The following is a 13,851-nucleotide window of genomic DNA, read 5'->3' as shown; positions in this document are numbered from 1 at the left end:
CTGATTTGCCTCCTTCGGCACAAAAACAACATCGTTAGCTTCGTACCACTCCATCACCGGTTTCGCGTAATGGCACGGTGCCTGATCCGGCCAAGATAGAGTGTCACCTTCGTGGGACCTGAGGAAGCAGGCGCTTCTGGAGGCATTCTTCTATATATTTGGCCGTATATGGTACCGGTTGTTATGTACGGCTTGCTGATTTTACCGCACCCACAGATCGCCTGCTACACTAAGTACTTCTTGGTAATTTTATCTAAATTCTTCTTCCGGAACTTCTCCGGAACATCCAGGTGGGACTTCCCGCCGAAAAGCTTCAGGCCGGGGATCTACTTGGCGTCCACTTTAATGTAGTACGTCTCTGCACCAACCAACCACTCGCGGTACAGCTTCTGGGCACGGGATTTGGCCACCGTTTTCTGTTTATCAGTTCGGTTGGGTGTCTTCCTTACCTTGAAGACATGAAGTCCAGCCCACTTAATTGTTTGCTGGACGAACCAGACGGAAGAATTGACCTTCTTAGCCACGTCTCGAATCGGAAGGTTTAGATTGCGCTTGAAGCAATCCCTCGCCTTCCTTGCGTTCACGGGGTCGGTCGTCTTCGTTTTTCTTCCGCTGCCAGCTCGTCGCTGGATCGTCTGGGTCTCCTTGAACGATTTTACCACACGGGACACGGTCCAATTGTCGATTCCAAATTGTTTCGCGATGCACCTGTGGGATTGGCCTGAATTTTCCACGAACACTCCCATAATTTTTTATCGAATCACTTGGAAGCCATCTCAATAACCACTAGAGTGGGTCATCGTTTTATGGAAAAACGCAAACTTTACATCACCAATCGAGAACAACTCTTTTTTAAAGTCCCAAACAACTGTGCAAAATTTGGGGATGATTGGTTGTAACTCGGCTTTCCGCATTGCGTTTGAAATTTGTATGGAAAATAGTATACTAATAAAGGGTGTCCACGATGAAATTGCCACACTATGAAATTGCTCTAACTTTTTAACCGTTGGGTAGAATTTAATGAAAATTTGGGTGGATTTAGTTCATAGTGCATAATTTACATCCTGCAAGTTTTAAAGTCCTGTGATCAAAACTCGCGGAAATGGAGTCGAAAGAACAGTTCGTGCGTGATAAAATCTTGCGCATTCATCACGAGAACAAGGATCTCTCGCATCGTTCCATCGCTAAAACGTTGGGAATCGCGAATTCCACGGTGTCGCGAGTGATTAAGCGGTTCGAGGAACGGTTGACCACCGATCGGAAGCCCAGAAGTGAAGGAAAAAGTATTCCGTACTACACCAAAAATCACAACCGCGTAGTTGGGGCCTTCAACCGAAATCCGAACGCCTCCGTTAGGGATGTGGCTAAGAAGCTGCACCTAAGCCGAAGTTTTGTCCAGAAGGCCAAAACTAAGGCTGGGCTTCGAACGTTCAAGGTACAAAAGGCCCCTAATCGCGACGAGAAGCAGAACAAGTCCGCCAAAACCCGTGCCAGGAAGTTGTACCTCAACATGCTGACGAAAGTTGAATGCTGCATCATGGACGACGAAACATATGTGAAGGCCGACTTCAAACAGATCCCCGGCAACCTGTTTTTCACGGCCAAGGATAAGTTCAGCGTTCCGGAGCATGTCCGCACTCAGAAGATGTCCAAATTTGCGAAGAAATTCCTGGTTTGGTAAGCCATCTGCACGTGCGGGAAGCGGAGTGCACCTTTCGTGACCCAGGACACGATGAACGGACAGGTGTACATAAAAGAGTGCCTCCAGAAGCGGCTGCTTCCTCTCCTGAAGGCCCACAACGTCCCAACAATCTTCTTGCCGGATTTGGCCTCATGCCACTACTCCAAGGACGTGCTGAAGTGGTATGCGGACAATAAGGTCAATTTCGTGCCGAAAATGTTCAACCCTCCCAACACTCCGGAGCTCCGCCCCATCGAGAAGTACTGGGCGATTATGAAGCAGCACCTTCTTAAACGACCTAAGGTAGTGAAGACAGTCGAGGAACTGAAGAAAGTATGGGTTTACATGCAAAAAACGGTTGATTCACAGGTTGTGCAGAATCTTATGGCCGGGGTTAAGGCCAAGGTGCGGGCATTTGCGTATGGACTGTAAATAAAATGCGAGTAAAATGGTAAAATGAAGTTTAATAGTTATTTCTCAATCCCTGAAAATTTGATGGCAATCGGATGAAAACTCGAATTTTGCGAATCAATTTTGTGTGTGGCAATTTCATCGTGGACACCCTTTAGCAACTTTTTTGCATTTTTATCCTTAGAGACCATAATTTTGCATGAACCATGCAACTAAGTATGAACAAATATAGTACAGAAAGTGCCTAACAACTTCGCTAAAACAAAATTACGATGCTAGAATCTATCTTTAAAAAGTTATAGCTGTTCAAATATTTATAGTATGAATTAAACACCAAAAATCCCTTTTTTCTGTCAACACTGCCGGTGTACCAATGGGAGTCAGATTCCAAACTGAAATATTTTCGGAGTTTCTAATCTTGCCGATTCGGTATGTTGAGATGAATTATTCAAAACCATTTGCTAAATCTCATAAGCGTAGTTAGAAAGCGGGGGCGGGGGGGGGGGGGGGGTGTTGCCTCACTAACGATAGTGTAACTATTTAATATCCACATGTCCGTTCATTTGTAAGTGAGGAGATATTGTTTGAATTATTAACAGTTGGATAAGTATAAATTTTTATACAAAGCTTTTATTTGAAATATTAAACTGCCATCAGGGCCACCCGCATATAGAAAACACAGAAGTAGTCGTACGTCAAAAATCAAAAACAGGAGAAAACGAAAACTGTCTTCACCAGTTTCGTCTCAGGCACAGGTACAGTCGGATTTCGCTTGTTGGGCTAACTTTAAGTGGGCTAAGTTTCAGTTGGGCTCCCAAGCCAAACATCACTTCTAACAGTGTTGATTCCTATTCGAAATTTCGACCTGCTTCATGCAAAAACCGGCAAACGAGTGGATTAATGTTACGGATTATTTCAATGCGATACAACGAGTTGCTTCCTTGATGGTTGTCAACGATATGGCTGAATGAGGGGTGAAGCTAATTTCTGACTTATCAAGAAATCCACCCGAGACCTAGTTCAACAGCAATATTTGCTTCAAGGGATAGAACAGCATCGAAAAGAGTACCCTGAAAAATCGTAGAATATATTGAAATGAAAGATAATCATTAAAATCCATGACATTTGTGTGAATATATCTGAAATTGTATATTGCACCTAAAGAGTAGGGAAGAAAATGGTAGTACTCGCTTTACAACTGCTCTTATGAGATTAAGCAAATGTTTTTGAATAACCCATCCGAACAACTCGAGAGATGGGAAACTCCGAAGTTATTCTAGTATTTATCTTTACTTTCATTGATATAAGTGAGGGCCGGGAAGCATACAGTAAGCCCGCCATATCTATCTACACCTATTAAATGGAGTACAGAAACACCGAATTATTGCAGTTTGAAGCTTTACTTCCGTTTAAATGAGTGAGGGGGCGGGGGTATAGTTAGCCCCCCTCATCTCTTAATATGCCTATGAGATTGAACAATTGTTTTTGAATAATTCATTAGAACATACCAAATCGATAAGATAAGAAACTCCGAAGTTATTTCAGTTTGGAGTCTGACATTCATTGGTACACCGGCAGTGTTGGCAGAAAAAGGGATTTTTGGCATTTAATTCGAACCATTGTTTTTTGAACAGCTATAACTTTTTTTTAGATACATTCTAGCACCATACATCCTTTAGAAAAGTTGTTAGGCACTTCCAGTGCTATACTTTAACGTATTTATATGCGTGATTTGTACAAAATTCTGGTCCTTAGTAATAAAGATGCAAAAAAGTAGGTTTTCCTATACTAATTGCCATTTAAATTTCAAACGCAATGCGGAAAGCCGGGCCTCATAGCCTAGTCAGTAAAGGCACGGTATTACCAAGCCGGAGGCGGCGGGTTCGATTCCCAGTCCGGTCGAGGGAATCTTTCGGGTTGAAAATTTTCTCGACTTCCCTGGGCATAGAGTATCATTGTGCTTGCCACACAATATACAAATTCATGCATTGGTATTGGCATCGAAAGCTCTCAATTAATAACTGTGGAAGTGCATTTAGAACACTAAGTTGAGAGCACGCAATAAGCTAATATGCGCTAAGCAATAAGCTTGAAATGCGAACAAGAAGAAGAAGAAGCGGAAAGCCGGCTTACAACCAATCGTCCCCAAATTTTGCACAGTTGTTTGAGACCCGAAATGGAACCAAAAAAAAAACATTGTTCTGAAAAAATGATCATGATGACCCATCATAATAACCACTCGACAGATTGTGACGAGATTGTGCACATGTGAAAATTACACTCTAAACTAGTCTTTAACAAAATTGTATCAATTTCTACTCATGCAATAAAAAGTTATACACATAAAAAAGTGTTGCATTTTTTTTCGAGTACAATATTTAGATGTGGATTAACGAGATTTGAGCCTTGCTTTTTGCGGTCCGGTACAAGCCCCGAGTAGCACACTTTCTTCAAAATAAGTTACAGCAACTTGTTTATGACTAAAATAAGTCGTATATAAGTTTCTACAATTGATTTGTGACAAGCGTGCTACTAGGGAGGGAACGAACAAGCGGCTTGACAGCCATATACATCTGAAATGATTTATATAATTTATAATATAGAAAAATATCTACGACGGACTGAGTGCAAAGACGAGGGTTACATGAATGAATCTAGCCCAAGCAGGGGGAAATGGGGGGTTCACTTACTGGGATCCTTATCGGACATTTGCGAAGTTTGCATCTGCAGCACACTTTTTGTGGTCCGTTCCCCGGCTGGCATTGGTAAGTTACTGGACCGTCTCCAGATCCATGTAGACGTCCAGTTTCAGGTGGGCTTTCCCGTGATAGTCGATTAAATTGTCCGGGAAATCTTCGGTGGCATATTGTCCAACGACCTATGGGGGGCCGTCAGTAGCAGGGTGAAAACTGAAAGTGATTTCCACTAGAAGCAACAGGGCGTTGCAGGTATGGTCACTTGTCGTTTGAAAGGAAATAGTGTGCCGGTTTTCACCGAAAGATTCTACACACTTACTTGCACTTCTTTCCGTACTACTGAGTAGCAATGCTTCCGAAGAATATGGTGATATGATAATGATGATGATGATCTGATGATATGATATGAAACTACCAATCACAGTCGGCAGACTGTGGACTATCCTCGCTGTTCGACTTGATCAAGTTTAATAACGTCTAATTGTACTCAACCTGCCATTATATGAAGGGCCAAAAACGATATATGTGAATTCGTCGGCAACATCGCACACGTGCATCCACGGGATAAATGAGAATCTCCTTCCAACAACAGGATCATACAACGGGTCAAAAAACAGGCCATCCAACAGGAGGATGTCCCAAAATGGAAATGGAAATGGAAATAAAAATGAGCGGGGAGAAGAGCCTGCCCTTTTTTCACGAAATGTTAATGACAGGGAGTTGGCATTTCCACTCTCCATATCCATTTTGCTTGAATTGGGTGCTCTGGTATGCCCTTCCGTAGTCAGTAAGAAAAATAAAGGAAAGATTACACCCGATATGTTGCAAAGAAATCCATGACATCACGATGATTTCGAAGAGCTTGCATAGATATGCTGCCGCTACTTCTTTAACCGGTGCTACAGTACTCTCGCCTTTCCGTTCCTCACACAGCAGCTTTAATGCTTAAAATATCTGATATCTGATGCTAAAAAAATTACAAATATGGAACTGTTTCATGGTAAATGCTACCAGCAGCTATAGTTAGTAAGTATATTATTAGTTTCTGGACCTTGAACATCACCGAGATATTCTGCGACGCTTTTTGGTGCCCAATGTTTGATGTTGTTCCTTATTTATAGACCTCATTTAAAATAAAATCTCTAGGCGGGTGAGGTTATGTTTGATAGAGCTATTGCAGCGGTCATATCAACTAATTTTTATTAAAATTGGTAAAGTTTACCCTGTTATCAAATGTCAACATCTGAGATTTGGGTAAATGCATGTTTAACCATTTTTGGGTAGGTTCAATTTTGACCGATCTGGGTGGATTCTACCCAAATTTGGGTATTTTTGAAATAGCGTGTGCTGAGATTCACTTAAAATTGAACGAAACAAAAAAACATACAAGTGGTTTTTACGATGTGCCAAGAAAAGTATGGGTTTCAATTCAATATTTAAAAACTGACTCTTGATATCTTTTTTCAAATTCGATACACGAAACGAAAATCAATTATTTAATTCATGTGTTTCACTTATACATTTTTGCCAAAGCATCAGCCTTATACATTCCATAAAACAAACCACATAGGTCCTATTAGAATGTATAAAAGGTATGTGTGACCGCTTATACATTTCATTTGACACATGATCTTTATTAACTTTTTGCAAGGCGTCTGCTTATTAGTTGACTTATACATTTTATGAATAATCAGCAATGGAAATTTGCCAAAAGGTATAAGGAGATTTCTATCCGTGTAGGTTTTCAACAGAACTTAAAAATGTGTGATATTTTGAATGTTACTTACGCCACTGGAATCAGTGTGCGGAACATGCGGTATTGGTTACTGGTCCCTAGTAAACAGGAAAATATTAGTTTTCTGCATCGTTACTAGCACGTAAGTTTGAAAAATAATCAAGAAGACATGTTATGTATTGCAAAAAAAAGTGTTAACTATTTGGAATAGTCCACTTATAGGAGCATTCCATTCAAATAAAAAAAAATATTAATATTAATAACTGCATCTTAATTTTGCACTACATTCCTCACACAGCATAAAAATCAAACAAGTTGTTTTTGCAATGTATTTATATTCATTTCATTATCGCCTTTCTACACAGAGAGTAGGCTGTGCGTGTGTTCGAACCTGACGTTTATTTTTTCAGTGGAGTTTATTTTTGCTGATCTGGCCATAACCAGGCCCAGGAGACAATTTCTAGTTCCTCGTTCTGGGTCCCTATTATTTGCTGCTGATAAGCTTTTCCGAAGCCAAGTTGAACCTCCACGAGGCGTCCCATCATTAGTTCCATCATTCGTTGAGTCGAAGCGTTGAATCTGACTATTGGCCACGAAAAGGCTTGCACATCAAAAATCGACTACATGCATCCGAACATTTGTTTATTTCAAATCGAAGGAAGACATTCCACGCAACTACCATAAACCGGACTAGTTCATATTGATCTTCGTCAAGCTTCGTCTACAATTTGGACTTCTCCAACAACACATGTCAGGCAGCCTTCAGGTTCAATTGGCTAAACTTGGTGAGTTCGTTCCATTTTGTAAATTTTTGCGTTACTGGTATAAGATGTGCCACCGAACCCTAGTCGAGACAACTTCAACCTAGGGAATCAATATATTCCAGTAATCAAAGGATTACATTTTAGTCCTTGTTACTTTTTATGACTTGATAATATTGACAAAGCCAAGGGTAGTGACCACCGCACCGGTATGCATTTCTATACTGTATATTTCAAATCAAAAATATTGTTTATGTTCATAGAGTTTACATAATCCTTTTCCCTTTGTCCTTCTCCTTTTCCTTGTCCTCTTCTCTTTTCAGAAAGCGAGTAATGGCGCTATAGCCATAAGTCATAAAAGGCTAGGACAAGAGTTAGTGCTCATGTCCCAACTGTCAGAAGAAAATGGAGCATCACTTAACCTTTCTAGCTTTGATGTTTCCAACGACCATCCAATCATATAATTACCAAAATAGGAACGTATGGTACGAGATGTCCACGTTTCGATTTAAACAGGCCCGATGTTTTGTGAATCATCTTGCCCCTTAAATGCTGCACAGTAGGCCTGGCCGTTTTGATAATTGTGACACGCATCTCTGATGTGAAACATTGATATAGACAAGAAAAATGATGTAGGTATATTCATCATTTCCCAGGATGCTTTCAAGAACTGGCTGTGTTGGTGTTAGATCATATTAGATTAGGTTTCATTATCGCCTTTCTACGCAGGCCTATTGGAAAAGTAGTCGGGAACCCGTTATTAAATTGAAATGAAAATTATCTCTGATGAATATTCAACTTATACCTTAAATTTCGATCCGTATCAGTGACCTTAACGATAATAAGTCCAATGCTCAACGCTGTAGTAGTGACCACCAAAAACATTTGTCTATACCTAATGTACGGTTTTACTTCCCTTCCGAAGGAAGGCTTGATCAGAGATGTTATGCCTCAGAACCTCCCGGCGGCGCCGACTGAGATTGACTGGGGTGAGAGGTAATCACGCTTACCACTACACCACCGGCGCCGTTAAATTTGGACAGTTGTTATGCAAGTTTCAATGAAAATAAATGTCAAGTAGGGGTCCCCAACGGCTGTTAACCTACACGCGATAGATCATAAAGTTGAATGTTTTTGCAAACCCTCCAGCACATAGCTCACCATTGTTTGTGGTATGTGCGCTTATCATTTTCCGGAATATTGCGTAATGTGTTTGTTTGGCTTTTCCTACCAAGTAGGAGAGAGTATATCGTAAGCTCTCACTTACCATTTGATACCGTTTTGGATTGAATTACCTACATAATGGTGCTAACGGTTCAGACTGTTAAATGTGTAATTGAAGCTTTGGGAATCCAACAAGAGGGCACTCCATTAGCCGAACAAGCTGAATTAGCAGCAGAAGCTGCAGACGGACACCCACATCTCCTGCATGACCACATTTGCCATGTGCAGTTTTTTGGATTCACAGCACGGCAGATAGAGAGAAACAAAATGCTCGGGCTCAAACTAATCGTTCCACGTTCCAGTGTGTGTGTGTGTGTGTGTGTGTGTGTGCTTCTGAAACAATCAAACGATTCCGGGGTTGTGTGTTAGCGAAATTAGTATACTCTCTTGACTCTAGTGAAGGGTTTATTCTGGTTCAAGCTCTGCTTCTCGTGTTGTTGGTCGTGGGCTATCGCTGCCTTGGTTGCTAATTCGATACTTTGAGTATTTGATACTCAGGCAAAGCTGATGCGGATGATATCCACTGGCGTAAAATAGGGGCTGTTGGTTAAGTAGCTTTCTGTTGTCTGCTTTTGTTGTATGTTGTTATGGATAAGGGTTGGTAGGGGGGTAGATGTTAGCTGTTTTATGACACGATATAAAAATGGAGAGATAAGCTCCGCAATTCCGTAGATGTATACTGTTGGTGATTTTCACTTCTGGTTTTGTTTTGCATATTTGCATGTGGCACTACAGTTCTTTGTGTGGCACCATTAAACATATAAGATTTAAATATTTTCTTTTTCTTTCTTAATTTGCGCTCTTACTCGAGCTTGCGCCTGTTCTTAACTTAGTGTTCCTTAAATCACTCCCACAGTCACTAATTGAGAGCTGTCTACGTTAACCAATGCATGAATTAATATATTCTGTGACAAGCGCAATACTACCGTATGCCCTGGGAAGTCGAGAAAATTTCCAACCCAAAAGATAGTATAGACTGTAGGATTTAAACGCAGCATCTGTGATTTAAAAATTTATATATCCTTAGTCAATTTGACTGACAAGTTTAAATACCATTTACAGTGAACTCTTGATGAGTGGAAACGAAGTTCACATTTTTTCCTTGATTTGTTTTCCGTACTGAGTACCAATGGTACCGATGCCAGGGAGGTAGCTCTCACACCTGGACCCTTCCTATCGACCCATCAACTTATGAATCAGGGACCAACGGCTTTAGTTCCCTTGCGAAGGAAGAGATGTTGTGCCTCAGAAATCCAAGCGGCGCCGACTAGGATTGAACCCAGGCCCTTTGGAGTGAGAGGCAATCACGCTTATCACCGGCGCTGAAGTTCATTTTACCTTGTCACCTCTTTGAAAATTAGCTGATATATAAGGAAGCTGGTTAAAACTAGTTTTGATCAATAATGAATAGGTTTTTCACTGAAGTAAATAAATTGATGGGTCATATTTCGGCTACGAAGTCATTAGACGAAGATCGAATTAATATGTTTTAATTAAAATTGACTGTAATTGTGTAATGTTAACACTTTTGAATATATTGATACAATCATCGCTTTGCAACGGTTCAGTAAATATGATTTTTAGTGATTGAAATAATATATAATAATATAATATATATTTGAATAATATTTGATAATTTGAAATCAGGGCCACGTGTCATCTTTTTAATATAAACCATATTCCTTATCAGTATCCTTCAACCAACTGGCTGGCACTGTTGTGCTTCTCTTCCATTTAACGAAGGTTTGCACAAATAGCTCAGTATTCATCTCCGCTCGGTGCCATCGTATTTCTAAACAACAAATCCATTCGTTCTGTCTCTGCGACTTCCCATTCCAGCCGCGCTCCATGCGGCATATTTATTGTATTGAGAAATGATTCTTTCCAACTTGTTTGGAGATTTAGCTAGACTCGCGGCTACCAGAGCAAATCTCCCCCCGCGAAATTGTCGGTCTATGGAACAAGGACACGGGCGGTCTTTAATACACACGACACAGAGCACAGAAAGCAAAATAGCCGTTAGGCGCAAAAAAGAAAAAAAAAAAAATGTCGATCCGGAACATAAAAACGATTTGTTGGATGCCGACTCTGGCACCAATGCTGCTTTCTTTTTGGGCATTATTTCTTGTTATCCGCAAAGCAGAGACGTTTCCACCGAGAGAGTAGTTCGCGATTATGTTATTGATTTTGACGTTCTCTGGGGGAAAATAGAATAAGATAATTTCCAGATTTATTAATAGCATTCTATTTGCAGATCAACTTACTATAGGTACTGCGGGCAGAGCTAGAAAAAATCATGTGCATTTCTGCGATACACAGCGCATATGTAGGTAACGCTAGGTTTGACGTAAGATGACACGACATTTCAGTTAAACTCAGAGTTTTTTTTTCTGTGCAGCATACAATTGTGGACAAATTGTGCCTTCATAGTTAAATAACTGGATGAAACAAACGTTTTTATACCAAATGTCGCAGGTTGATACGTACGCAAGTATACCAAAGCCATGACGTCGATAGCACCTTCAGCTCCTCCAATCGTATTCTGCACAATTGCATCATTCAAACTGTATCGCTAAAAAGGCTCTCAAGGAATCTTGCTTGGTCCAATCCGCATCTTCGCATCCTGCGTCGACGGAACGCCAAGTTACTGCAGCGATATTGACGTCAACGATGTTTCTATCTAAAGTACCAGTTTGACGAAGCTAGTCAAATCTATTGTGGAAACAATCGTTTTTTTTTTTTTTTTTTTTTTTCAGTGTTCACTCGGGTGTCGACAAAAGCAGGCCACTCTCGATGTGTGCTACGCGATCGTCTGTTTTCTCGGCAGCAACCATTGTGTGGTCCTCCTCATTGTTCTTCATCAGCAGTTCTTTCGGTCGATGCGTCGTCGACTTTGGAAAGCAACCGTTTCGTGATGAGTGTGTGAGTGCTGACCACGTTTTGCGTCCATTGCTGCAATGGACGCGCTCTGACCCTAGTTGGCGTACAACAATTTGCCATACAATGAAACTACCGGAAGCGGCTCCAGTTCTGATGGAGGAGGCTTTTTGGATAGCGGAAGATAAAGTGTTTATTGTGTTGTACCTTTTGACTATAGTTTTAAGATGTATTGTATAGTGACCAAGAATCCTCGGCTCTGTAAAGTTAATTCGGTTGAGCCTTATCAAATAAATTAATAAACAATCGTTTTTTGTACCAAATGTACGTTAGATGGAGACAAGATGATCTTCGGCGAAGCCCGAAACGGTCTTGGAGCTTTGTAAAGTCAAAACGTAAGGAGAGTGGATGGCAGACTGCAATGCCACTATCAGATATCAGGCGGTCAAAAATCAAAAAAATCGACTTTCACTAATCCTTATTTCGTTATTTTTGGTCGATAGTAAACATTTCAACTAAGAGAATCTGAAAGTTTCAAGCTTCTAGCAGTTTTAGTTTCTGAGATATCGGATGTCGAAGTCAAAAAAGAGTAAGAAAAGTACACATTTTGCCGCAAAAATACACTACCATTCAAATAAAATTTCATACACTATTTATCATATTGGTTGGAAAGGTAATTTAATAAGCTTTCCGAAAATAAAATCCATTTGGAAATTTGATGGAGACAAAAGAAATAAAAAATAAAAATAGAAAAAAAAAAATAATTGAAAATTAATGAAAATTTAACTTTATTGATCACAAACTTTCGCACATTCCCAGGCTAACTCTCAGCTCTGGATGAAGTTTTGAGTGTACTCTAACAAGTACTGAAGAGTTTGCCTGCCGCAACCTGCCCCATTGGAAATATAAGCGATTTGAAAATTTTCGATTATTATAGGAGATTTCAAATTGTACAAGAGCCGGCTTGGAAACAAACTTTTTCAACAATTATTTTGCAACTTTTGGAGTTATATTCGGTTGGTTTAGTTGAAATATATTGTTAAAGAACATTTTCTAATATTTCATGACCAACTTTTAAAAAGGGCTTAAGCTTTTGTACAAAAAGAAGTCATCATTATCATAAAGTTCACTGGTGGATGAACGTAAAACTACATTCGTTTATGCTTTATTCTAAAGTAAGTACCTGGGTTATGACGATTATAGAAACATATGCGTAAGTATGTACCTACGCATATGCGCGGATGAGTTTAATTTATACCTAAGTCTGTACTTAACCTACTGTAGTGTCAATTTGAAGCCATAGTGTATTTTGTGTAGCTTTTATTTAAACTACTACAGTGTAATTCAAATTTACGGTTGAGACCAAGTGTGAGCATGGATAATAGAACCATTATTAATCTATTAGACGCAAAATTAAGCCATAGTGACAATGTTCACAGAGCCATTGAATTCATTTGTGAAAATTATAACATCTCGGTGGAAAAACGTAAACGTCTCGATGAAAAGATCCATAAAATCGTTACTAAATAAATACATCAACAAATGACATGAAGCTAATCGCACGAAAGAGCGATTTGAGTCGTATTTTCGGAATTGGCTTGATGGAGAATTTAGCATCGAGGAATTCATTGACAGGAGCAATGTGTTGCCTCAACCTCGGCCTCGGGAACAAAACGTGGACGACCTTCAAAACCTTTCTTGGATTTGAGTAAAAGAGGAAAACGTCGCGTCATCGATAAAGAAGCAGTTGATCCAAAATTCGATACCATCGAGAAAGCTTTGTTATTTGCAAGACGGACCGCTTATAATCGAAAGGATTTTAATTTAGTTAAAGTTATTGGGCATATTTTAAAAAAACCAAAAAAGCTCTAAAACCATGCTGGCTCAACTGATCAACGAGGAATGATGTCACCAGAAGAGGCTTTTAGTGTACTTATCGAGGCTGGGTTGAGTAGATTTTAATACGAAGTAATACATAGTGAATCACCTTTAAGATTTCCACCTTACCATGTGATAGGAGCAGTAAAAAAAATATGCGCCCCTCCTAGTGAATTCATCGAAGAAAGTGCATTGAAAATAAGAGTGAAACTGCAGGCGCTGATGGAAAATACAGTGAAACGAATCGTTTGCAGAGCTCAACGAGTATATGGATAGCAACGATCTAGTTTCTACGGAACTGGTTCTTCTATGAAGCTGGGGTATGGACGGATCAACTGGATATTCGCAATATCATCAAGGATGTCAGGACGATTCAGATGTATTTTCGTCCACTTTAACACCAATTCAGTTGTTCATGTACAATGATCGAAAGGAAATTATGTGGTTTAATCCCATGCCTCAAAGTATTCGATTTTGTAGGCCATTCATCCTTGAATTCATTAAAGAGAGTAAAGACGTTATTCTGGCTACAAAACAGGATGTAGAAAAAGAAATGAGTGAACTAACGCCAGTGAAAATTGAACTCTC

General features: G+C 39.9%; 1 protein-coding gene across 1 annotated transcript; it reads right to left on the bottom strand.

Annotated features, from left to right (window-relative positions):
* Positions 1-326: 326 nt before the first annotated feature.
* Positions 327-746, bottom strand: LOC135702232 (uncharacterized). The gene has a single exon (XM_065223272.1). The coding sequence runs from the start codon at positions 744-746 to the stop codon at positions 327-329; it is 420 nt and encodes a 139-aa protein (XP_065079344.1).
* Positions 747-13,851: the final 13,105 nt, after the last annotated feature.

Source organism: Ochlerotatus camptorhynchus, unplaced genomic scaffold (genome assembly GCF_037179485.1).
Source record: "Ochlerotatus camptorhynchus isolate MF236.1 unplaced genomic scaffold, CSIRO-AGI_Acam_v1.1 ptg000188l, whole genome shotgun sequence".
Lineage (NCBI taxonomy): Eukaryota > Metazoa > Arthropoda > Insecta > Diptera > Culicidae > Ochlerotatus > Ochlerotatus camptorhynchus.
Note: the sequence above shows the minus strand (reverse complement) of the source record. Positions and strands in the feature narration are given on the sequence as shown.